This window comes from Phialemonium atrogriseum (genome assembly GCF_030411735.1).
Source record: "Phialemonium atrogriseum strain 8032-3 unplaced genomic scaffold QBC33scaffold_19, whole genome shotgun sequence".
Taxonomy (NCBI): Eukaryota; Fungi; Ascomycota; class Sordariomycetes; order Cephalothecales; family Cephalothecaceae; genus Phialemonium; species Phialemonium atrogriseum.
Window position 1 is genome coordinate 305,783 of NW_026848156.1, and position 23,748 is coordinate 329,530.

General features: G+C 58.9%; 7 protein-coding genes across 7 annotated transcripts; 5 read left to right on the forward strand and 2 right to left on the reverse strand.

Moving 5' to 3' along the window:
* Positions 1 to 920: 920 nt before the first annotated feature.
* QBC33DRAFT_544372 (uncharacterized protein) lies at positions 921 to 2,849 on the forward strand. Its single transcript, XM_060428451.1, has 2 exons — positions 921 to 1,547; positions 1,605 to 2,849. The coding sequence occupies exons 1-2, from the start codon at positions 1,322 to 1,324 to the stop codon at positions 2,813 to 2,815; spliced, it is 1,437 nt and encodes a 478-aa protein (XP_060281682.1). The 5' UTR covers positions 921 to 1,321; the 3' UTR covers positions 2,816 to 2,849.
* A 536-nt stretch (positions 2,850 to 3,385) lies between these two features.
* Positions 3,386 to 11,789, forward strand: QBC33DRAFT_475779 (beta-ketoacyl synthase domain-containing protein). Its single transcript, XM_060425245.1, has 4 exons — positions 3,386 to 7,305; positions 7,365 to 10,590; positions 10,673 to 11,318; positions 11,380 to 11,789. The coding sequence occupies exons 1-4, from the start codon at positions 3,650 to 3,652 to the stop codon at positions 11,547 to 11,549; spliced, it is 7,698 nt and encodes a 2,565-aa protein (XP_060281683.1). The 5' UTR covers positions 3,386 to 3,649; the 3' UTR covers positions 11,550 to 11,789.
* Positions 11,790 to 13,925: 2,136 nt separating this feature from the next.
* QBC33DRAFT_516788 (uncharacterized protein) lies at positions 13,926 to 14,564 on the forward strand (the record flags this gene model as incomplete). The annotated part of the gene is made up of 1 exon (XM_060426160.1): positions 13,926 to 14,564. One exon carries the CDS (start codon positions 13,926 to 13,928, stop codon positions 14,562 to 14,564), a length of 639 nt encoding a protein of 212 aa, XP_060281684.1.
* Positions 14,565 to 15,079: 515 nt separating this feature from the next.
* Positions 15,080 to 16,638, forward strand: QBC33DRAFT_475783 (GHMP kinase). Its single transcript, XM_060425246.1, has 2 exons — positions 15,080 to 15,294; positions 15,375 to 16,638. The coding sequence occupies exons 1-2, from the start codon at positions 15,227 to 15,229 to the stop codon at positions 16,495 to 16,497; spliced, it is 1,191 nt and encodes a 396-aa protein (XP_060281685.1). The 5' UTR covers positions 15,080 to 15,226; the 3' UTR covers positions 16,498 to 16,638.
* A 4-nt stretch (positions 16,639 to 16,642) lies between these two features.
* On the forward strand, positions 16,643 to 18,916 carry QBC33DRAFT_544386 (DUF647-domain-containing protein). The gene is made up of 3 exons (XM_060428452.1): positions 16,643 to 17,061; positions 17,237 to 18,431; positions 18,631 to 18,916. Exons 1-3 carry the CDS (start codon positions 16,978 to 16,980, stop codon positions 18,702 to 18,704), a joined length of 1,353 nt encoding a protein of 450 aa, XP_060281686.1. The 5' UTR covers positions 16,643 to 16,977; the 3' UTR covers positions 18,705 to 18,916.
* Positions 18,854 to 20,310, reverse strand: QBC33DRAFT_141860 (cytochrome c/c1 heme-lyase). Its single transcript, XM_060422117.1, has one exon. The coding sequence runs from the start codon at positions 20,120 to 20,122 to the stop codon at positions 19,037 to 19,039; it is 1,086 nt and encodes a 361-aa protein (XP_060281687.1). The 5' UTR covers positions 20,123 to 20,310; the 3' UTR covers positions 18,854 to 19,036.
* Positions 20,311 to 20,932: 622 nt separating this feature from the next.
* On the reverse strand, positions 20,933 to 21,589 carry QBC33DRAFT_141836 (uncharacterized protein). Its single transcript, XM_060422116.1, has 2 exons — positions 21,454 to 21,589; positions 20,933 to 21,381 (listed from the first exon to the last, which is right to left on the reverse strand). Exons 1-2 carry the CDS (start codon positions 21,539 to 21,541, stop codon positions 21,065 to 21,067), a joined length of 405 nt encoding a protein of 134 aa, XP_060281688.1. The 5' UTR covers positions 21,542 to 21,589; the 3' UTR covers positions 20,933 to 21,064.
* Positions 21,590 to 23,748: the final 2,159 nt, after the last annotated feature.

The following is a 23,748-nucleotide window of genomic DNA, read 5'->3' on the forward strand; positions in this document are numbered from 1 at the left end:
AGCATGGTATCACTGTTGTATTGCTCGCGGCATCATTCGTTTCCAGGACGCCGGTTCAACGCTGCAGAAGTGCGTCAGGGGATCCAACCAATTTCCGTCCCATGCCAAATAGTTTGCAAACCGCGTGGCTCCCCAAGGTACCTCTAGTCTATCATTAGAAGGAGGCAGATAACCATGCGGGCTGGCCCTATTCGTTCCCACGCGTCTCCCCTCCATCTGACCTTGGTATAGTGCCATGCACACGAGGCGTATCCGGCATGGCTTCCGCAAGCCCCCTCCGCTGAAGATTGGCTGCCGTCGGCCGCTCTCGCAGACAATGCTTCCCTGTTCCGACAATGTGCTCCGAGAAGGTCAACACCGCCGCGCTGGAGAGCGGCCACCCCCATCAAGGTGTGCAAGGTCTCGCCCTTGGATTGGCTGCTCTCTGCTGCTTCCCTGCCTTATATTGCATATCGATGTCATGATATATGACCCTATAAGACCCCAAGCTGTGTTCAAATGCGTCCATCTGGGTGGTCACAAGCACATGGAATAGGCGCTGACCCCCGCACCGTGGAGGGACTTGGGGACTCAGCACATTCCATATTTACATCACCGATCGTCTCAGTGGGCCGGCATCCAGTCGGTTCTGCGGACGTTCCGGCGGGGCTACGTCCTCTGCAGCACCATGACTGCGCGTTTGCGGCCAGCCAACCTCTCCATTGGGAAACCATTGCCTGCCCCGTCCTGCTGCATCTTATATGACGTCTACCGTATCTCTGGGATTTTAGTGCGTCAAGCGCCGGCTACCCTTTCTGCATTGGTCATCCACCTGCGTTATCGGTCAGATCTTACTCGGGTTCGCATGTCTTGGGAAAGCTTCCGGATGCTGCAGGTTAGCCGAGAGGGGTGGGCATGGCTCCCACCCACCACGCAGCTCGCCACCCACCCCCCCCCCCCCCCCCTTTTCAGCCGGTAAGATATCCGTCAGTCTCCAAGTGGAAGGAATAGCGTGCCACGCCATTGTGACTCGCCAATGGGCTAGTCGGCTCAGGGTGGGTTTACTCCACGCCTACTGCATGTATGGGCAACCCATCGGCGCAACTTGTCGCTATTTCTGGGGCGATGGATGGATGCCGCCCGACCATCTTCCCACTCTTCTTCTGCTTCTGTCTTTCCTTGGAGCTTCTAGCCACCTCGGTCATTTGATTTGGACTGGACAGCGAGGGAATCCACTCGGCGTGTCGTCAACTCAACCGCCGAACGCCTACTCCGAACGTGCGTCTCGCTCCTCGCCCTCCATGGAATTATTCCTCCGGACGGCCATAACAAGGGATCCAGGATGGCAGATGGGCCTATTCGACGAGCTTGTAACCGCTGCCATGCACAGAAACTTAGTTGCAAGCGCAACGGGGACGAGGCCTGTGAGAGATGCGTCAGACTCCGGACCGAATGCAAGTCCAGCCCTTCGCTGAGATATCGAAGGAAGCAGCAGCATTCACCTGAAGATTCGCAGGATGCGACAAGGCCCACCAAGCGGCGGCGTACAGGGTCGAGTTCGGAGTTCGGTACGTGCTGAGAACAAACCCATTGGTGCAGATCCATGACTGATGGTGGTGCTCAAGACATGGCGAGGGGTCAGCGAGTGTTACCACACGAGTGTGCACTCGACAATAGTCCAATGGCTCCTCATGCGACCGACCCCTCTGTGGATCACATGCTGGAGATCGTCGGCTTTCAGTTTGCATTTGATGGCGATGATGGCAGCAGCATCTTCACCCCGCGTCCAAATAGCAGTGGCATCCCCTACTCGCTCCAGAATGGGGGCAACCTGAGCAACCCGAGAAACCTTGCGAACATGCCCTCCCCCTGGGGCCACCACCTTCCCCCCTCGTCGAACGGTTGCACTGACTCGGTGGCGGATATATCTTCCGCCCACGGCCATGTGGTCCAGGCTAAGGAGGTTTCACCCTTTCCCGACCAATACCTGTACCGCCGACAATTTTCCTCGCCACAACAGAAACTTTCCGCCCCCACCCGGGAGGAGCCACCTTCGGCCCAGACTCCGCAAAGACGCCGTCGGATCGTGCTTCGGCACTCGTCTTCGAGGGTTATGAGTTTGCAGGGCGAATTCCTGGCCCAGCTGTCAGATATCAGCTCCGACCTCTGGCACCTCGCTGCTTCAGTTCCCTCCTTCCTCGCGTCGGAAGGCGACACAGACGTCTACTACATCCACGCGGGCCAGGATGATGAACGGGAGTCAAATAATGGCTTCCCGATCGAGTCCATGTTCAAGCTCTCGAGGCGTCTAGTCCAAAGCCTGGATGAGATACAAATGTCAGGAGAGGACGTCGACGCTTCTCACAAGGACGGCGCGCCTCTCCAGCGGGAATCCTCCGCACCGCTACTAGACCCCGGAACTGGCTTGCTGATCCTGTCCGTCTACGTCAGGTTGCTCGACCTGTACCAGAAGGTGTTTCAAAATGTCCAAACAGAGATATCACTGTCTGGACCCAACCAAGTCTTGCGGTTGTGCAAGCTGCCAGATGTCTCGGTCGGGTCATTCCAAGTGCCCCCTTCCCCGTCTCTCCAGATGGAATTGACCATCCGGCTGGCCGAGGAGTTCCTCTCCAAACTCCGAACAGCGGCCTCGTCCCTCGGTTCGTGGCTCCCGACCCCAGTTTCCACGCCAGAGCCGGGCAGCACGAGCCAATCATCGATGTTCTCGGGAGCGGTAGAGGTTTCACTTTGCGAGATAATGGCCAAGGAAAAACTCATTGGCCTGGAGTTGGACAAGACTAGGGTGAGGCTGGCTGAAATGTCCTCGGCTCCATGAGAGAGAGCCAGTCACACTGATGGGTAGGGTGGGGGTGGGAGTGGGAGTGGGAGGGAAGTGGAAGGGTAGTGGAAGGGCAGTGGGTATTGGTCTGGCATTTGGCAACTTTAGCCGTCCGTTTCTGTAGAAATCCCAAGTTGGTCAACCATACACCACATAACCTATCACATGTCTAACCACTGACTATGGCCAAGTTTACCAGTGAATTGCGTCTCCCCCGCCAAGAATTCACTGTCCTTCGACCTTCCTGATGTTGAGGCAAGACACCTCAGGCACCCAGTTTGTGCACCGACCCGAAGGCTAGGGCTCTATCAAGGTGAATACATATGGCCAAGCCGCCGTGTGGACTGTTGCAAGGTCGGGTGAACCACTCGGAGTCGGGCCGTGGGCGTTATCAGAGCAGGAGGACTAGGCCCTGGGCCCCCGGCTAGCCCGTCATGTAGGTACGGAATTCCGAACCTTCCCACCCCCCCTCCCCCTTCTTTCTTAGGTTGAGGCTCGGCAGTCTGCTGGTGAATAAGGGGCCGGGTGCTTTGCTTTGTGTACTGTGCATATCATGTCACCACCACCCGGAAAAGGCCATCCATCCCATTCACCAACAAAACAAGGCGGTCAGGCTCGCCTCTTAAAACACACCCGAGTCTTTCTTCTTGCCTTTTTTCTGCTTGTCACAGTCTCTGCATCATCATAATCATCATCTTGGTAGACTTTGGAGATACTTCCATCCCATCACTCTTTGCCTCTCTTTTCCCACCAATAAGTGTGTTGTTACTTCTTCAAATACCACAGCCCCTCTCACATGTATCACTGGCGTCTTATGAAGACGATGTGACCATGTCCTACAAACAACCAACCGCAGAGCCGATTGCCATCGTTGGTAGCAGCTGTCGCTTCACAGGAAGCGTATCCTCTCCCTCGGAGCTGTGGAGTCTCCTCCAAGACCCAACAGACCTCTCAAGAAAAGTGCCCCCGGAGCGGTTCAACATCGAGGGTTTCTACCACCCAGACGGCGAGTATCATGGAACAACCAACTCACCCAAGGCCTACTGGCTGGATCAAGACCACCGCGTATTTGACGCGGCCTTCTTCAATATTACACCCAAGGAGGCCGAGGCTGTCGACCCCCAGCAGCGGATGCTCCTGGAGGTCGTCTACGAAGCGCTCGAGTCTGCCGGCTACACCCTGCAGCAATATGCCGGCGAGAACGTGGCCGTCTTCGCCGGTATCATGACGGCCGACTACGACACCCTCTCGCAGCGAGACGACATCACGGCCAGCCAATACTACGCGACCGGCAATGCCCGCTCCATCATCTCCAACCGCATCTCGTACTTCTTCAACTTCAACGGGCCGTCCATGACCATCGACACGGCCTGCTCCTCGAGCCTCGTCGCCCTCCACCAGGCCGTGCTGAGCCTCCGGTCCGGCGAGTCGGTCATGGCGTGCGTCACGGGCGCCAACCTGATGATCACGCCCGAGCAGTTCATCGTCGAGTCCAGCCTGCACATGCTCAGCCCCACCGGCCACTGCCGCATGTGGGACGCCGACGCCGACGGCTACGCCCGCGGCGAGGGCGTCGCCGCCCTGCTCCTCAAGCCCCTGAGCCGCGCCCTGGCCGACGGTGACCGCATCGAGGGCATCATTCGCGAGACGGGCGTCAATTCCGACGGTCGCACCAAGGGCATCACCATGCCCAACCCCGAGGCCCAGGCCCGCCTGATCAGGGATACCTATCGGAAGACGGGGCTTGATTCGAGGAATCAGGAAGACAGGTGTCAGTATTTCGAGGCACATGGGACGGGAACCCATGCCGGCGACCCGAGGGAGGCCGCCGCCATCGAAGACGCCTTCTTTGGCCAGTATGCAACCCAATCGGCGGCCATTGAGAGCCAGACCAAACCGACGGTCGAGGGATCCACCGGGCGCCAAGACGACACCGATTCATCCGAAGTTGCTGCCGAATCAGAGCCGCCGCTTCTCGTCGGATCCGTCAAGACGGTGATTGGCCACACCGAGGGCGCAGCCGGATTGGCCGGGGTGCTCAAGGTGGTACAGGCCATGCGCCACGGCGCCGTGCCGCCGAACCTCCACCTTCAGAGGCTGAACCCCAGCGTGGAGCCGTTCTACTCCAACCTCCGCATCGCCACCGAGGTCCTGCCCTGGCCGGCACCGCAGGGCGGGCAGCCGCGGCGCGCGAGCGTCAACTCGTTCGGGTTCGGCGGAACGAACTCGCACGCCATCGTCGAGCAGTACAACCCGGACATTCACAATGCCGTCGCAAGGGCGTTCAGTCCGACCCTGTCGCTGACCCCGAGAATCCAAACCATCCGCAGCGAACCAGACGGCCCGCCAATCGCCCTGCCCCTGCTTCTATCCGCCAACTCTCAGAAGTCACTATTCGCCGTCGCGCAGTCCTACCGCGACCTCCTCGCCCGGGACGACTCCCTCCCGCACGACAAGCTAGCCTGGCACGCCTACGCCCACCGCACAGCCCTGCCCTTCAAGGTCGCCGTGTCGGGATCCTCGACCGCCGAGCTGGCACAAAACCTCGACTCGCTCCTCGACAAGGCGCGCCAGGCCCCGGCCCTCGGGATCCGCTCCCGCTCGCGCACCGCCGACGAGGCCCGCGCGCGGATCCTCGGCATCTTCACGGGCCAGGGCGCGCAGTGGGCGACCATGTCGCGGGGCCTGCTGCTACTCCCTGGCGGCGTGTACCGCGACGCCATCCGGTCCCTCGACGCGACTCTACAGAGCTGCCCGCACCCTCCGCCGTGGACGCTCGAGCGCCTGATCCTGGCTGCTGCTGACGACGAGGCGGGGGGAGTCGACGCGGCGGCCGTGGCGCAGCCGCTGTGTACGGCGGTGCAGATCGGGCTGGTGGACCTGCTGCGCAGCGTCGGGGTCGGGTTCCACGCCGTGGTGGGCCACTCGTCGGGCGAGATCGGCGCCGCGTATGCGGCCGGGAGGATCTCGGCGCGGGACGCGATGCTTGTGTCGTACTACCGCGGCATGTACGCGCACCTGGCCGGCGGCCGGGATGGGCGGAAGGGTGGAATGCTCGCTGTGGGTATGTCGAAGCATGAGGCGGCGGAGCTGTGCGCTAGGGAGGAGTACGGCGGGCGGATTTGTGTTGCGGCTAGCAATGCGCCGTCGAGCGTCACGCTGTCAGGTGATCTTGATGTTCTTCACAGGGTTAGGGATGAGCTAGTCGAGCAGAAAAGGTTTGCGAGGATGCTCATGGTCGATACTGCCTACCACTCGCCGCATATGGATCATCCGGCAGCGAAGTATGTCGAGACCCTCAAGACCAGCAAGGTGTCGCCCATGAAGAAGGGCAACGGCACCATCTGGGTGTCCAGCGTCTACGGAGCCGGCGAGCCCGGCTACAAGGAGCTTGGGGCGTCGTACTGGAAGGATAACATGGTCCGGCCTGTCCTCTTCCACGAAGCAGTCACGACCGCTCTCACTGAATGTGGCCCCTTCGACTTCGCCATCGAGGTCGGACCCCACCCGGCACTGAAGGGCCCAGCTACGCAGACAATGAAGGCGACAAGCGATGGGCGGATCGTGCCTTATTCGGGACTGCTAGACAGGAAAAAGGAGGATGGGCATGCCTTCTCTGACTTCCTGGGCATGATGTGGACGCACCTTGGACCAAGCTCAATTCTACTCCAGAACTATATTCAGGGCTCGTCGGGGTCCGGTCCACTCGAGGGCTTGCCGTCATATCCCTGGGACCACTCCCAGGTGCACTACAAGGAGTCGAGGATCTCCCGACAATACCACTTCAGAACCCATGCGCCGCACGAGCTGCTCGGTATCCGGACGAGGGACGACAACCAGTACGAGCTCCGGTGGCGCAACATCCTCAGGCTGGACAAGGTCCCGTGGATCGCGCATCACAGGTTCCAAGGCCAAGCCTTGCTGCCCGCATCGGCCTATTGCGTCATGGCTCTAGATGCGGCGAGGGTGGTGCTAGCCGGCCGCGCCGCCTCGGTGGTCGAGCTGGAAGACATGGAATTCATGAGCGGCATCGTCATCGAGCCCGAGTCCGAGGGCGTCGAGGTCCTCTTCTCCCTGTCTATTGTGCAAGCTCCTCACCAGAGGGGTCCGCAGCAGTCCATCGAGGCCTTGTTTACTATCACGTCCGCCTATGCCGACGGCAACTCGCCCATGAAGCAGAACTTTGCGGGCCGACTGCGGATTGTCCTAGGGGAGCCTGCTCCACAGGCACTTCCCTCACGAGCCCCGGATCCGGTGGAGACCTTGACGGTCAGCACGGACGGGTTCTACCATATGATGTCCGAGATTGGGCTCGACTACTCGGGTCCGTTCAGGGCGATTGAGACTATTGACCGGCGGTTCAACTTCTCCTCGGCGGTGCTGAAGAAGCGCCACGTGCAGGACACGACACAGCTGAGCATCAGCCCCGCGACGCTCGACTCTTGTTTCCAGTCCGCTTTTGCGACGTTGTCGTCTCCAGGTGACGGGTAGGTTTCTGTTTCACCACAATAACTTGCCGTCGTAGTTGCTAACAAGTAGTTAACAGGGCCCTGTGGACTTCGTTCCTCCCCAAGTCCATCGAGCGAGTCAGGTTCAACCTGGCCATCTGCGATTCGAAGCCCAATGATGATGCTGTGCTCAACGTTGAAGCTCACTTGACCAACTTCAAGCCCTTGACGAAGGACTCTGCTGCCAACTTTTCCGGGGATATGTGCATCTTCAACGAGGCCGGCGAGATGGAGATCCAGGTCGAGGGGCTAATTGTGGCCTCTTTCGCCGCGACCAAGCCCGAGAACGACTACGAGCTTTACCTGACGACGGTGATGGACGTCGACCCCGAGGACGAGATTATCTCCGCACAGGTTCTGGACCTCAGTGCTCCCAGCCCCATGCTGGTCGAAAGCTGTGAGAGGGTCGCGTCGTTTTACCTTGACAAGGCATCGCGCCAATCAAACCATTCACCCCCACCTTCACCTCAGTTGTCTTCATTCTCCCGCGATCCCCTGCACTCATTGCGGCCAGTTAAATCGGGCGGTCGCTGGCCTGGGGATACGTCCGAAGTGCTCGACATCTTCATCCAAGACTCGCCGTACGCCGCCACCCTGGAGTTTGTCCGTTCCCTTGGAGAGAACCTGCCCGATGCCCTTCCAGGCATGCTCCCGACATTGATCGAAGAGGCGCACCAGCTCGTCGGGCTGCAGAGTCACATCTCCCGCGTTGCCAAGCAGGTCGCGCATCGGTATCCGAGGATGAACATCCTGGGATTGACCGACCCAGAGCTGGGTCTCACGAGGCCTATTCTTTCGGCTCTGAAGAATTCCTTCCTGTCCTACACGGTGGGGTCCGCAGCGGAGAAGGCCCTGGTCGACCGCCTTCCGATGCTTGATGCCCAGCGCAAGAAGATCATCCTAGACGAAGCAGATCTCGACGACAAGCTCGAGGAAGACCATGTGCAGAGCCCGCAGTACGACCTCGCTCTCGTCTCCACGTCGCTGGTGGCCAAGAGCCAGAACACCCGCGCCATGCTTAAGAAGCTGAGGCAGAGAATGAAGGCCGGCGGCTTCCTCGTGCTGGTCCACGTCTCGCGGAGCAGCCTCAAGGAACGTATTCGGAGGTGCGCGGGCTTCAGGCCCGACCCGGAGGACATGTTCACGCCGCCGGACTGGCCTGACGTCCTCGACGAGTGCGGGTTCGGCCACGCCATGAAGAATTCGTACCAGAGCTTCCCGCCCGGCTTCTCTCTCATCGTCCGGCAGGCCGAGTCCGAGCTGAAACAACACGCCCTGCAGCCTCTGGCGTATCCTGGCGGCGCAGAGTTTACAAGTCGCCTCCTGATTGTAGGCGGCAAGCACGAAGAGACTGCCCGGATAGCAACCGAGACTTGCCAGCGACTCTCGTCTCGCTGCGCCGATATCACTGTAGCACAGACCCTGGACGATATCGACCAGACGGAATTGGCGTCCTTCAGCGCCGCGATCTTCCTCAACGACTTGGATGAGCCCGTCTTGTCTGAGATGACGGAAAGCAGGCTAGAGATACTGAAATCTCTGATCAAGCCGGAGATGACCATCCTCTGGATCACCTGCGGGGCAAGATTCGACAATCCAGAGCACGCAGCCTCCTTCGGCTTCGCCCGGACAATGCTGGCGGAGACCCCCAGCCTCGTCCTGCGGATGCTGGATCTCGAGTCCCTGGGCGACTCGTCGGGCGTCATCTGCGACGAATTTGCTCGCCTAGCTACGAGCGGTGACGTCGCCGTGCAAGCCAAGGACGGAGCCGTTCTCTGGTCTCACGAGCCGGAGGTCCACATCCAAGGCGGCAGCCGACTCGTCCCGCGCGTCCTACCGTGGACTGATGCAAACAACCGTGTCAACGCCTCGCGGAGAGTGGTTTCGGAGACAGTGAATACCCTAGAGCGCCCCGTCGAGATTGCCTCGTCCCAGTCCGGAGACGGCTCGGCGCGCTATGATGCCAGGCTCGACCCCGTCGACCCACGCCTCCACGAGGCCGTTGCGGAGAGGGCTACCGTCCAGGTCGACTACAGCTCGGTGGACGTCCTCAATCTAGGCTGGGCGTACTCTGCCCACATCTGCGTCGGGCGCAATGTCGACACTGGAGAGACTCTGGCCGTCCTGTCAAAGTCCAATTCGTCGATTGTTGCCGTTCCAGCGGCTTGCGCGAAGACCATCGCTTCGCCGGACTACCCGGGCTTCCTCGGCCTACTATTGAGATACCTGACGAGTCTGACGATTGCGGAGAACCTGCGCGACAAATCCGTCCTGCTTATCGAACCGGACGAGCTGTTCCTCGAGTGCGCCGAAGAGGTCCTCTCCAGCCAGGGGTCAACCCTCCGCATCTGCGTGGTGGATGGTGGCAAGCGCGCAGGAGGTGACCCACGAACCCACCTGCTGCATCCGAACTCGTCGAGCCGGGAGATCAGGGCGCTGTTTCCCCCTGACGGAGCCTACGTCTTCGACTTCCTGCCCGAGGGCAGCAGGCTATCCGAGCTGCTCGTAGACTCGCTGCCGGACAACTGCGAATACCACTCGCGGTACTCGCTCCTCACCTCGGACCACCTCAACACGCTTGAGGACGCGTCGGGCGTCGAGCACATCTGGGAGCTCGGCATCAACCTGGCGCTGCAGAGGACGACGGCATCATCGGGAAGCTCGCTGCCGAGCCTGCCCCTCCTCGCCGTCCCCGACTTGCTAGACGCCACCCAGCCGACGCAGCCGTTCCAGGTGCTCGACTGGAGGAAGGAGCGAAACGTACAGCACGTGATCAAGCCGCTAGTCGAGACCCAGCTCTTCCGGCCGTACAAGACGTACGTCCTCGCTGGTCTGACGCGCGACCTGGGCCACAGCCTGTGCAGACTGCTAGCCGACCACGGCGCCCGCCACATCGTGCTAGCCAGCCGCAACCCGAACCGGACGCCGCGGTGGCGGGACGAGCTCGGTCGGCGCGGGGTCGACGTGCGCATCGAGGCCCTAGACGTGACGAGCCGCGAGGACGTGCTGCGGTTCCGCGACGCGCTGGCCGAGACGATGCCGCCGGTGGCGGGGGTTGTCAACGGCGCCATGGTCCTCGAGGACAGGGTGTTTGCGCAGATGACGCTCGACACCCTCGGCCGCGTCATGCGACCCAAGACAGCCGGGTCGCGCAACCTGGACGAGGCGTTCGACTCCCCCGACATGGAGTTCTTCATCATGACCTCGTCGTTTGCCGCCGTCGGAGGCCACGCGGGGCAGTCTAATTACGCGGCCGCCAATATGGTGAGCATCTCCTTCTCCCTCCCCTCATAACACCCAAAAGTTTCCCCACCCCCCGGACCAACAGAGACTGACAAACCCGCAGTACATGAACGGCCTAGCCACCTCCCGCCGCCGCCGCGGCCTCCCCGGCTCGGCGCTCAACATAGGCGTGATCTACGGCCTCGGGTTCCTGCACCGCGAGCGCGACGAGCTGTACACGGGCCTCGAGCGCGAGGGATACCCGCCCGTGTCGGAGCGCGACATCCACCACATGTTCCTCGAGGCCGTCGTGGCTGGCCGGCCAAACACGCACTCGGCTGCGGCGGGCGCCGTCGAGGACATCACCACGGGCCTGCGCCGCTACCGCGTCGACGACCCCAGCCCGCTGCACTGGCACCGCGACCCGCGCTTCTCGCACTACACGCGCGAAGACGACGAAAATGCCGACAATGGAGATGGCAACGGCGCCGCCGCCGCGGGAGCGGAAAACGGCGCCCCGGGCGCGGTGCGGCAGCTCCTCGACGCGGCGCCGACGGCGCGGGAGGCGGCGGCGGCGCTGACGACCGCGATGGCGAGGCGGCTTGAGGGGATGCTTCGCCTGCCCCCGGGGGGCGTGGGCCCGGACAGCGCGGTGGCCGAGCTGGGCGTCGACTCGCTCGCCGCCGTGGAGGTGCGGTCGTGGATCTGGGCTGCTGCCGGGAGGGATGTGGCTGTCATGAAGATTTTGGGGGCGAGGAGTATTGGTTTGCGTGAGTTTTTCTTTCCCCGGACTCTTTTCTGTGTTTGCTGCTAACGGTGCCTGGGAACTAGTCTGTGAAGAGATTGCGGAAGCCATCGTCCAGTCGAGGACCGAAGGTGGCGACAAGCAGGCGGATTCGGCTGATAGCGACGCCGACGTTTCGGTGGTCGGCGGGTCGGCGACCTCTCCATCGTCGGGCGGGGCGGATTCTTCGGCGCGGTCGGTGGCTCGCTCGGAGTAGTTGAGCGGTTTCCTATGCTAGGCATGTTGATGGCGCGATGTGTTTGGTGTCTGTTATTTTTCTTTCTTTTTTTCCTTTCCCTCCTTTTACATCTTGTGTTCGGCGCAGGTGTTGGGAATTTGTTTGTTTATGACGGGAGACAGGGAGATGAGATTTATCTCGGGTCAGGACTACATAGTACCCGACTAAGTTTGCGAGGCTCTCTAGCTGGTACATACGTACACACACCTAACCCCTAGGTAGACAATCACTTTTGTCAAACTATCGTCGCAGTTTTGTGACCTCGACGGACACGGGCAGCATCTCGTATGAACCACAGGCCAGAGGCCTTCGTCAGCGAGTCAGTGGTTGCTATACGAAATTGCGCCCTCGGTGGCCGATGACACATGGAATCTGCTAGTCTCTTCTCTCACAAGATCCCTGTGCTCCATAGCAATCTTCCCTCTTCCAGGGAATGGTATTTAAAAATCAGCCTTCTTAAGGTTATACTCACTCGTATGGATGTGGTCCAAAATGGGATCCGATTAAAAGTGGGGCCGAAAAGGGGGACAAAACAGCCGAAAAGGGGCGAGAAAAGGGGCAGAAGAAAGGGGCAGAAGAAAGGGGGGGCAACAAAACCGGAAGAGATTCGGCGCAAGAAAAAAACATGGGCCACATATTTGTGGATTTTGGTCTACAAAGATTATTTCATTAGGTACGATATTTTCTTCTGTATACTAGGCCAAGCAGCCGACGACGAAGCGGGAGACCACGTCATCCCTGCCACGGCCTTCGTATCTGGTTTCTCGAGTCCGGCTTTGTCGGCGATCGTTTAAACAAACGCCGAGTCTCCCCCCGGAGTATCTGGCCTGACTAAGACCAGTTACGTGTAGGGTAGATACGTGATACGGCGGGCTCGACGGCTGGCCATTAATGGTCGAGTTTGACCCAGACTCGTGTCCCGGAGCACAAAGATTGCACATCCTGTCAAGGGGCCCCTGATCAAATTTCGGGCTCGTACGTTCATCATAACTGGAAACCCATTGGACAAGACCTGGGTCGACAACTACGCCCTCTTGAGCCTGCTTCACGGGCACCCCATCACGTTAAGTTGTCTGGCTTTTACTGACCTCGGTGAACGATCGTGGCGTGAGAAGGAACAGCGCGGTGTGGCGCCGACGGGTGGATGTCGATAAAAATTCATCTAAAAACGCTCACATCTCCCGCGCCAAACTCTATCCTGTCGTGTTCAGAGGGAGGTACGCGGCTGCAGTGTTGTCAGAATTGTAGCAAGTTCCAGTGGCCTCCTTTTTAAAAAGTTTGCGAACCTTGTCCCTAGTTTAAATTGGTCAGTGTGTGATCTGTGTAGGTAATTTCACTGCGAAAAGTGATGATTCGATGCTCCTCTTGCAGATTCCCCGAGGCTCTAGGAATGCAGGTATGTACATGTACATGTTATATGTTATGTAATTACCTGGGCGTTGCGACCCAGGCAGCCAGACATGGAGATGCGAGGGACGAACAAGGTTTTCCCAGAAACTAGGTTCAATTTAGGCTTTGTGGGCTGCTGTGAATCAGCAAATGTTAATTTGTTCTGTCATTCTGCTTCCATGTGGAAGCAGGAACAGCTGTGGAAGCAGGAGCAGCTGTGCAGCAGGAGCAGCTGTGCGGCAGGAGCAGCTATGCGGCTGGAGCAGATGTGCAGGCTGGAGTAGGGGTGATCACATCAGCTGACATGGAAGAAATATCTCCCTCTAAACATGTCGAATGCCCTTCTGTTCTAGAGGGAGGCTGTCAAGGGCAAGGAGATATCGCGGCCAAGCAGTTGCTCGCTCTACCTACATCTTTTGAAGAGGTGGGAGAAACACGAGAAGTGTAATAGCGATCTGTGCAAATCAAATTGCTCACCACGGAGAAATTCTCCTGCTCAGAACTTGAAGAATCCGTGTACTTCGAAACGAAAAGTATTTATTTGAGTCATGAGGACATATGTCGGGAACTGTAACGCATCAAGCTCCCGATATCTCCTCTATTGACTCTTCTCTGTGAAGTTTATCACCAAGTTTTGCCTCTCGTCAAAATATAAATACCTGCCCTCTCTCCTCCCATCCCATCTTTCTCTCTCCCCCTTACAACATTTTTCTGGACACACAGACTCTGGACTGCTACATTGCCATGATAGAGCTTCAGCAACAACTATCAGCTCTACCTCTGGCTCTCATCTAAAGCTCTAGGTCCAACTCAGCTATCCAGCCACCCATACGCTTACCACTATACGCTTAATAGCGACTCTCTCTCTCTCTCTCTCTCTCTCTCTCTCTCTCTCTCTCACACACACACACACACACACCCACACACACAATAAAAAAAGGCACAGAGAACCCCCCAACCTCAGGGATGCCTTCCACTATCAACCAGCCCTCCTCCCAGGAGCCTCTCTTCCACTCCGCAACGGCCACTGCCACCGCGGCCATCCATAACGGGCGGCAGGAACCCCGCCTGCCATCCTGGTTGTTGCCAGCCAGGATATCAGACTCGGGGCTTCGCCGCCCTGCGCCGGCGGTCCGAGTTAACAGGCCACCGCCGAGATTGCCCCTGGCACCAACCACCCGGGCCGATAATCGTGTGCCCGGTACACCCCTCCCCCTCACCGGGTACAGACTCGGTGACGACTCGGACCGGCCCCGGTCCCGCAACACCAGCCCGGAGAACGAGCCCGGCCTTGGCCCGGCAATATTCCGGCGCCGGATTCCCGATTTCACCATCTACGATGAAGAGGCGGCCGCGGCTACGCGTATCTTGGAGGGGCAGTGGGACGACGACTGCGATACCATCCTCAGAGAGAACGTGCGCCGGCTACGAGAACTCGCTCGGCAGCGACGACGGGAGCGGGTCGCGGCGCTGCGGCGTCAGCGGGACCAGGTCCTCGAGGAGCAAGGGCCGCTCCATGCCTTTGAGGCGCAGCTGGGCGTCTCGCTGAATGACCTGCTCACCATCGCGGGCAGCTTTGTCACGGCCAGGCGTCATCCGGAATGAATGCCACCGGCACGGATTGCAAGATCAACACTTCGAAGACGTCGGTTATCGATGACTGGGGAGAAGTCACGATGTTTCGATGATTGGCCGAGGATTTGATTTGGGGATCCAAGACTTTTGGCTCTTTTTAGACTTTTTGGGCGTTTTGGGCATTTTGGGTTCATTGTTTGGTGCTGGGGCATTATTGGCATACATCAACATTATTATACCCCGGGCATTTTGGGCTTGCATATTCCGTACATCAGGTCGATACCCTGCGGACATTCCTCACAGAAAGGAATAATCATGAGTGGCATACACAAATTAAAAAAACCACTCAAAACCGTTTTTACTTGACTCCATGCTTGACTTGACCCATGCGTGACATGAAGTGGTAGTCCTGCCGAGCCGCAGTGGATTGGTGATGTGGTTTTGGTGGTTGATAGCTGCCGCCCAAACTGGCGGGGAACGCAGCTCGCACTAATCCTATTTGGTGGTAGGGCCGAGACCCCTCGAATTTCACGCCCAATTTCAACCTCTGCTCTGCCCCGCCAAATACTTGACCGCCATCGTTGGGAAGAGGCCGAGGATTATCTTCCTCGACTTCTCTGCCGTCTCCCTTTGTGGCCTGGAGCTCTAAAATTTGTAAATTTGATTTGGGAAAGGAATTACCGAACGCAACAATGGCGGCATCCGACAACAAAGTCTACCGGGCAAGCACCACCGCTCCCGTGAACATCGCCGTGGTAAAGTATGGCAGCGTCCCCCTGGGTGCCCCTCTCGCATCTGCTCCCGACCGAAGCTGACAGTTTCCCTCCCTCCAACCTCCAGATACTGGGGTAAGCGCGACCCCAAGCTCAACCTCCCGACCAACAGCTCCCTCAGCGTGACGCTCTCCCAATCCGACCTCCGCACCCTGACGACAGCCTCATGCTCCGCGGCCTTCCCCTCGTCGGAGGGCGACTCCCTCGTCATCAACGGCGAGCCCTCGGACGTGTCCGGCGCACGCACGCAGGCCTGCTTCCGGGCACTTCGGTCTCGACGGGCGGCCCTCGAGGCCGCTGACCCGAACCTCCCCAAGCTCTCGCAGCTGTCCCTACGGCTGGTGTCGGAGAACAACTTCCCCACGGCGGCGGGGCTGGCGTCGTCGGCGGCCGGGTTCGCGGCTCTCGTGCGCGCCGTTGCCGACCTATACGGCCTCCCCGACGAGCCCCGCGAGCTGAGCCGCATCGCCCGGCAGGGCTCCGGGTCGGCGTGCCGCAGCCTGTTCGGCGGCTACGTGGCGTGGCGGGCGGGCTCCGCGGCCGACGGGTCCGACTCGCTGGCCGAGCAGGTGGCGCCGGCGGCGCACTGGCCCGAGATGCGGGCGCTGGTGCTCGTCGTGTCGGCGGCCAGGAAGGGCGTCAGCTCGTCCAGCGGCATGCAGCAGACGGTCGGCACGTCGGGCCTGTTCGCCGAGAGGGTCGCCGCCGTCGTGCCGCGCCACATGGACGCCATGGAGGCGGCGATCCGGGACCGCGACTTTGCCGCCTTCGCCGAGGTCACCATGCGCGATTCGAACTCGTTCCACGCCACCTGCGCCGACACGTACCCGCCCATCTTCTACATGAATGATGTGTCGCGGGCGGCAATCAGGGCCGTGGAGGCCATCAATGCAAACGCTGGGAGGACGGTGGCGGCGTATACCTTCGATGCAGGGCCGAATGCTGTTGTGTACTACCTGGAGCAGGACACCGAGGCGGTAATAGGGACATTCTATCACGTATTGGGGGATATGGATGGCTGGAAGGCCCCCGTTATCCAGGGCCTGAAGCCGAGCATGACCTTGGACGCGGGTGTCTCTGACCTGCTCAAGAATGGGGTGGGAAGGGTCATCATGACTGGTGTGGGAGAGGGTCCAATGAAGACGGACGAATTCCTGGTTGCTGAGGATGGGACTCCTGTCAAGCGATGAGGCTGTTGAGAAGTAGCACATATATGCTTAATGCTATATGCTATATATGCCTATATATGGTATATGAAGATAAAAAATGATTGGTATGCCAATGACCTTTGTATCCATACAATGTGTCCATACAATGTCTCCCTGCCCGCCTGCGAATATCTGGTGATTGTTGAAGTTTGGGATTGCCTGACTAATGAATGCCATTTCAGCCAGGCACGAAGGGCGCTGATTGGGGGACACCTAAGCCTTGTGCCTAGAGCCAATTAAGGCTTGTTGTGACGCCGATCATATTGCCCACACCAGAGCCTCATTCACTGCTAATCTACGTATCTCGTCCTCTCTATCACCCATCGGCGCGTTTCTTTTCTGCGCACCAAACCTCCCAATTTTCCTCTCAAGTCCGTCGTTTGTTTCACTTTGGCAACCCGAAAAAAAAAAAAAAAAGAAACAGGAAAAAGGAAATATCACAGCACTGATGATGTCGCGGCCATGAGTAAGGCTATTTATGACATCGACCAAGCCGGCAACGTGCAATGCACGTATGCCGACTCGGATAAAGAGAAGCTGAAGATAGTACGTTGCATTCACTCCCCGCCTCGCCTTTTGAAGCTTGCCATTGCGTCACGGCGCTTCCAAACCTTCTGTTCTCAGTTCAGTCTCCGGTTCCATCAATACAGTACATCATTCCTAGGGATGAATGAGATCAGATGAGCCCTGTCATCAGTTGACAGAGCTGACTGCCGTGTAGGAGAAAACCAAGGTGCCACTGGCAAAGGCCATCTTCTACGCATTCCTCCCAGCTGGATTCCCCCACAGCGTCACGGACGACTACCTCGCCTACCAGACATATGACTCACTCCAGGCCTTCTCGTCGTCTATCGCCTCGCTCCTGGCCAACCGGGCGGTCCTCGAGGGCCTCGGGGTCGGGAGCGACAGCGCGTCCCCGACTGGAGCCATGATCCTCAAGATCATCCAGGACACCTTCTCGCGGATGGCGACGATCCTCTTCGCCCACCGCATGGGCCAGGCGATCGAGCCCGAGTGCAAATTCTACCGCTTCCTGGCCGACATCTTCAACGACTGCGCCCAGTTCCTGGACCTCCTCACGCCGGCGCTCCCTTACTTCCCCAAGCTCGGCGTCATGGTCTCGGCCAGCATTCTGCGCTCGCTCTGCGGCGTGGCCGCCAACGCCAGCAAGGCCAGCCTGTCTGTGCACTTCGCCACCAACAGCAACCTCGCCGAACTCAACGCCAAGGAGGCCTCGCAGGAGACGGTCGTCAGCCTGCTGGGCATGCTGACGGGCACCCTGATCGTCAAGATGGTCGACGACAGGCACACGGTCTGGATGTTGATGATGTTCCTTGTCGCCGTCCACCTGACGATGAACTACCGCGCGGTTCGTAGTGTGAAGATGCGCACCCTCAACCGCCAGCGCGCCACTATCGTCTTCCGCGAGTGGCTCGAGCACGGCACCATACTGACCCCGCACGAGGTCTGCCGCCGCGAGAGCATCATGCTGCACGGCCGCGGCCGCCTGTCCAGCAAGACGGGCGACTTCACGGGCGTGTGCTCCTTCGCCAGCTACGGCGACGTCCGGGGCTGGTCGCCGCGGGGTTACCACCGCTACCTGTTCGAGACGCCGGGCTACTTCCTCGGCGTCTGGCACCGCGGGGGCGACTTCTGCATGCGCATCGCCCTCAAGGAGGGGCCCGCCAACCCGCTCGCCGCCTGGTTCGACGCCGTCAACCACGCCTACCACTTCGAGTCGGCCCTCAAGGACGGCCTCGAGAGCCACTACGAGAGCGAGATGCCGCGCGGCTACGTGTCCGCCGACCAGAAGGACACCATCTTCGCCGCCCTGACCGCCGCCGGTTGGGACCTCGAGACCAACGCCCTCGAGACGCGGAGCCCGGTCCGCGTCCGCGTGGGCGAGGGCAAGAAGGGCATGTGATTAGAAAACGACCTCTTTTTCTTGCTCGTGTTGAGCACCTCTCTCTCACATGCACCCACCCCCCCAATCCATGCATTTTTCTCACGATTTCCATGAGCTTTGACGAATTCCCTTATTCTCCTTTTATCCACGGCCGAATTTGCATTGCAATAAAGAAGATACCCTATGCTGATACTCCGTCTCTCCTCCAGTCCCCGCGGTGTCGGAGAAGGACCCCGCACATTTCCCATCGCTCCAGGGAGTTCAGGAGGTCAAGCACGACTGAGGTGCTTGTTTTGGCCCGGCGTTAGATCTGGGGAGGGGAAACTACAGGGCAGGGGTTACGGAACATTTTGCCCGGCTGGCTGGCTGGCTTTTACGGGGGTGTTTTGATGACCTTCCATTGCTTGTTTGTACACTAGAGGCGAGATACCACAAATATAGAAGATAGGAGATGCCGCGCGCTATGCGGTATTCTGCCCTTCTCCCAGCCCCTTGTTCATTTTCTTCTCTTATCTTGCCCATGACCACCACCCTTTTGTTTTGATTGGAGAAACGCCCATATAATGTATCCCACCGGTGGCTTTTAAACAGCTAATATTACAGTCCCACAGCCCATCAAACAAGCCCAAGCCCCCTCATAGCCCTCATCTTGACGCCCTCCCAGCTATTCAGCTTGGGCCGCACATCAAGATAGAAGTTAACCTTCCCGTCCCCCCCGACCCCGCCCTTTCCATCCCCCCTCCCCGCATAGAAATCAATAACATAGTCAACCCTCGTCCCGCACCGATCAACAACCCAGTCATGCCTGTCAAACGGCGCCGTATACCCGAGCAGCGTGTTCACCCTCGCCCGCGGCGTCATGCGCCCCTTGACGCCTGCGAAGCTGTGCAGCCGCGGCCCCACGGCCGCGCACGCCGTCCCGGCCACGTGCGGCGCCTCCCACGCCCGTATCTCGGCCCACGCCCGCTCGTTGACGGCGTTGTGGATCGGCACCACCGTGCGCATGTCGGCGGGGCGGGGCGGCGCCACCGCGGCGGTTGTTGTTGTCGTCGTCGTGTTGTCGGCGGCCGCCAAGGCCTTGCGGCGCATCGCGTCGAAAAACTGCCGCTCCGACGGGTACACCCAGTTGCCGGTCGCGGGGTCGGCGTCCGTCTCGGATTCGTTGTTGGCGGGGCGAGAGGAGTTGGGCGAGGGGGTGCTGGCTCGTGGTATGGAGCTTACTTGTCGGGTTGTGTCGAGGGTGGGGGTTGCGTCGGTTGTCGGGGGGAAGGAGGGGATTTGTCGTTGTCCTTGGTCCTGTTGTTGATGTGCGGCTGCGGGAGTTGCTTCCGACGAGGGGCGCGAGAAGAAGGGTATGCCCCAGCTCTTCCAAGTCGACTGGGACACGGCATTGGTGCTGCCAGAGGAAGACGAGGGGCAGCCCGCTGGCCGCGCATCCGGACCAGATGGCGGGGACGACGAGGATGTGCCTTGACCGTCGCCCGCCGCCGCGGCGGCAGCTCTAGCTTGGGCGAGCCATGTCTCCCGCGCGTTGTGGTCGACAGGGCACTTCGCCTCGGCGTCGGCATCTGCGGCGGCGTCCTTCATGTTGGGCTGCGGCCTCTTAGTCGTGCCGCCCTCGCCCTCGGTTGTGGTGCCCGGGGCGAGCGTGGAGGGATCCTTTTGCGAGACGAGAACGGTGTCTAGGATGTCGAGATGCATGGTAAAGACATCATGAAGGCTTGTCGGTGAAGTTTGTACGCCGTGCGCGAAGCTCCAAGTGGTGTGATCAGTTCGTTTTTTTTTCCCAGTCGCTGAGGTCACTCGGGATAGAATTTAAATGGAGCTGCTGACGCCTATCTGATTGGCCACGAGGTATAGGTGTGGGGCTAGTATTCCACAGCCAGACTGCCCGTGCCTCTCTCCACATGTTAATTTACGAAAACGTAACGAAGCAATTATATTATTGGCTAGCAGCGGAGTAAGTCTTGGCTTCGCAATCGTTCAACAGATTCGGCGAGGTCAGCTTGGTATCCAGGCATTTGATGGAACGTCGATGGGTATTCACAGGGATTTGTTGCGCATCACCTGCATCTAGTAGCATTCGATTCATCCAGAATCGTCATTTCACGTGTAACTCAAATCATCTCGGGCAGGAACAGACAAGTCAACCGCGGAGTTGTCTGCAAGACCTTCTTGGGAGGGGTACCTGGGCTCGTTAAAAGAGGTTTGATTCGCCCTATCAACTAGGAAGGAGCGTGCAGACTTTCGTCCGCGCAAGCCGGAAGCTTTCGGGGCAAGCCCCGGTCCCTCTCTTCGGTACCCAGCGCAGGAGCTGCCGCCGGCTTGTCTCCAGGACACGGAAACGAAAAAGGCTTGCCTTCCACTCCCAAAACTCGCAAAAGGTACGCCTGCAATGCAGCACCAGTGTAAACACATCTCTCCAAGCCCAATACCTCCCGCTGTGCCGTTTTGTCATGGCCCCGCTGGTTGATCGTACATGCTGGCGTGCGTCGTTCTCGCTGGTATCATTCCCAGGCCCTCCATCCAGAAATCGCAGCCCCCATGGTCCATACAATAGTGAAGAGGGCGGGACAGCTTAGCTGTCATCCTGGCCCATCATGAATGATCGTTGTGTATATAAGTTTCATGCCCGCTTTGCGTTCAAGCAAAAGCTGCAGCGCCACCAGTCTCGACCAGCTCAATCTCGGCTGCGGTGAGGGGGGCGCGGCGGAAGCGTGCTGGCAGCTCATTCCGGTCGAAGAAGACACCCTTGGGCGGCAAAATGGCGCCCAGCTCGGACCCGGAAATGCCGCCGACGCCCGCGGCGTCGCCCTTGATGGTCTTGCGGAGGGGGCCAAACTGCTGGGCATGGTCCCGGTAGGAGCTGAAAGACGTGTGCGAGGAGCGCTGGGTGAAGGAGGCGGGAAGAGAGTTGGTTGGGGAGGCAGGGTGAGGGTGCGGTGTGTGGTCAACAGAGGCTTATTTTCCAGACCGTGTTAGCTTTGATACATGCAACCGGGCTTCTCGGGCTTCTCGGGCAAGACACATACCAGGGATAATCCGCCTCCCAATGAACCGGATGGAGGGAGTGCGCTCAGCCTGCTGGGCAGCCTGGCGGAGGACCTTGGTAGCGAACATGGTTGCGATTTGTGTTAATGTTTGGAATGATGAGGTGTTCGAGTCTCCGATGTCTGGTCCGTCGTCCCAATTCAGTCAACTACGGCCGATTCTCCTCACGTCGATTGCTGGTCTGGACAGGCAGGCACTGGGCGAGAATGGCTGTCGGGCGTTCGGAATCGTAAGGCACAGATCGATGGAGGAGAATTGGCAGTAGTTGGTAGGTTGGGGGGATACAGGTCGGGCTGGAGAAAGAAGAAGGGTGGAAGTCCTGGGAGGGAGAGGATGAACGAGAGATATGTTCCCCCGAATTTTCACAAGCTTCGCTTGGGGGGGGAGAGAGTGAAGCTAGGGGGCCCTCCAGCCAACCACAAGCCAGAGACCAAGCTCCGACTCGGAGTTTCTTGCTTAGTGCAGGCAGAGAGCATGCCATTTCCTGCCCCATCCACGCCCTCGGCGCCCCACCCTTCCCACATCCGGAAACTCCTGTCGGGCGACCTGCGCCCTAATGCGAGATGGCGCGAAGCCTCAGGCTGGGGAACCGAACCATGCAGATAACCTTCTGTCAAGAGTTTATTTTTTTTTTAAAAATTTTTTAACGCATTCTCGAGTTCTATTGTTTCATTTTCTTCAGTTTCATTCCTGTACTTACCTTTACCCTTTCCTTCTTTTTTTCTTCTTTTTTTTCCTTCGCTTCCGGTGCCCCAACGCTATAAAACCAACCAAGATAAGGATATTTCAACATGTACATACACTCACGGAACAACAGCTGTTCCCCAATGCCCAACATGCCATGTCCGTGCTTTCGTGGTTACATCGGCTGATTGCTGCAGGTCGCTTCAGAATTTCGTTCGATTCGGGCGTGGCCGATCTCTCCGATCTCGCTGAGATTCCGTGATTTCTCATTCATTCACACAACAGAATTCAAACCCCTGCCAGATAGCTTATCTCTTGGCAGTCTCCCCACCATTTTGGTTTGGAAAAGCTCTTTCCTCATTCGACGGATCAACACCGCTTACTCGACGCGACACGCGCTAATTCTTGGTGGTCGGAAGCCTGGCATCCTTTTCTTTCCCTTTTCCCCGTTCGCATGGCTGCGTGTTGATGTTGGTTCGATCCTCTTGATGCGTACGCGAAGCTGCCAAGTTGAGTGGGTATCACAGACTCCACCCATAACCTCTGTTTCATCGCGACGCCGAAGACCCGATAGAAACAGCAGAAGATCAGCCCGAATCGCACTCGTCCCTCGATTTTCCCGAGCGCCTTTGCGCGACCATCAAATCACTCCCTGAAGCTACTATGGGCTGCCTACAATGCCTCGATACGCAGCGCTCACCCGACCCGCTCTCCGTAACTGCGAAAGCGTTCCGAAACGTTCACGGCATCGGACGGCTCGAGCGTAGCCCAATCTAAACCACCCAGCAACTCCATCCCCAATACGCTTCGTGATTGCGCTGTACTACGTACATCAAGATCGGTCTCCGCTCCGGCTATGGACGGCAAGCTCTCGGACGCGGATCAATGACGCTTGGACAGAACCAGAAACTTGGCGGCGGTAAACTTCGCCCACAGGCCGTCGGACTATCGGCCTTTCCTTGCCCGCCAGCTCGACGCCAAACGAAGTCGGGCTGTAGTGGAACTCGAAGCCGGAAACGCCGCGTAGAGCAGCCGTCGTGCTGGATCATCCCACCACGCCGAACTCCCCTGCACCATCGCTCGCCCCTAACCATGGCGCACAATTGCACCCCCCACACAAATCGGCCAAGGCAGGCGAACGTCGGAAGATCCGTGGGCTAGTCACTTTCGGGGACCCGGCTTACATAGTATGTTTTGTTGACGGGGTAGTTCGCCTATGTGAATGTGTTCCGGGCTAATCTCGGGATCCTACATCTGCCGGGGTTCGATAGTCCCGCAATTGTCCGATCCGGGACCCCCCGACCACCTCTTTTTTTTGGTTCCTGCGGAGGCAGAGGTTCCTAATGTCAACTTCCGGGTGGTCTTCACACATCTGGCTTCGTCATGTAGGTTTGGCAGGCCAGGAAGAGTCGGCGGCTACTGGACGGCGCCTGTGTCGGGCACAAGGCGTCCCTGGGGCACTCCGAAAAGGAGTTGAATCTTTGGGCGGGCAGCATGTGAGTGTCCCTATTGTTGCGCGACGTAGAACGAGAGATTGGAGGGCGTGGATGACGTTCCAACAGGCCCTGCTGGGTGAACCTTTGGTAAGACGT

What these genes read in the sequence shown, in the direction of transcription:
- QBC33DRAFT_141836 (XM_060422116.1), bottom strand. Translation starts at nt 21,541, where the DNA reads ATGTTCGCTACCAAGGTCCTCCGCCAGGCTGCCCAGCAGGCTGAGCGC. An exon ending in TGGGAGGCGGATTATCCCTG is followed by an intron (nt 21,382 to 21,453) that starts GTATGTGTCTTG and finishes CTGGAAAATAAG; the next exon opens with CCTCTGTTGACCACACACCG.
- QBC33DRAFT_141860 (XM_060422117.1), bottom strand. Translation starts at nt 20,122, where the DNA reads ATGCATCTCGACATCCTAGACACCGTTCTCGTCTCGCAAAAGGATCCC.
- QBC33DRAFT_475779 (XM_060425245.1), top strand. Translation starts at nt 3,650, where the DNA reads ATGTCCTACAAACAACCAACCGCAGAGCCGATTGCCATCGTTGGTAGC. An exon ending in TTGTCGTCTCCAGGTGACGG is followed by an intron (nt 7,306 to 7,364) that starts GTAGGTTTCTGT and finishes AGTAGTTAACAG; the next exon opens with GGCCCTGTGGACTTCGTTCC. An exon ending in ATTACGCGGCCGCCAATATG is followed by an intron (nt 10,591 to 10,672) that starts GTGAGCATCTCC and finishes ACAAACCCGCAG; the next exon opens with TACATGAACGGCCTAGCCAC.
- QBC33DRAFT_544386 (XM_060428452.1), top strand. Translation starts at nt 16,978, where the DNA reads ATGAGTAAGGCTATTTATGACATCGACCAAGCCGGCAACGTGCAATGC. An exon ending in ATAAAGAGAAGCTGAAGATA is followed by an intron (nt 17,062 to 17,236) that starts GTACGTTGCATT and finishes ACTGCCGTGTAG; the next exon opens with GAGAAAACCAAGGTGCCACT. An exon ending in CGTGGGCGAGGGCAAGAAGG is followed by an intron (nt 18,432 to 18,630) that starts GCATGTGATTAG and finishes TCTCTCCTCCAG; the next exon opens with TCCCCGCGGTGTCGGAGAAG.
- QBC33DRAFT_544372 (XM_060428451.1), top strand. Translation starts at nt 1,322, where the DNA reads ATGGCAGATGGGCCTATTCGACGAGCTTGTAACCGCTGCCATGCACAG. An exon ending in AGGGTCGAGTTCGGAGTTCG is followed by an intron (nt 1,548 to 1,604) that starts GTACGTGCTGAG and finishes GTGGTGCTCAAG; the next exon opens with ACATGGCGAGGGGTCAGCGA.
- QBC33DRAFT_475783 (XM_060425246.1), top strand. Translation starts at nt 15,227, where the DNA reads ATGGCGGCATCCGACAACAAAGTCTACCGGGCAAGCACCACCGCTCCC. An exon ending in GTGAACATCGCCGTGGTAAA is followed by an intron (nt 15,295 to 15,374) that starts GTATGGCAGCGT and finishes TCCAACCTCCAG; the next exon opens with ATACTGGGGTAAGCGCGACC.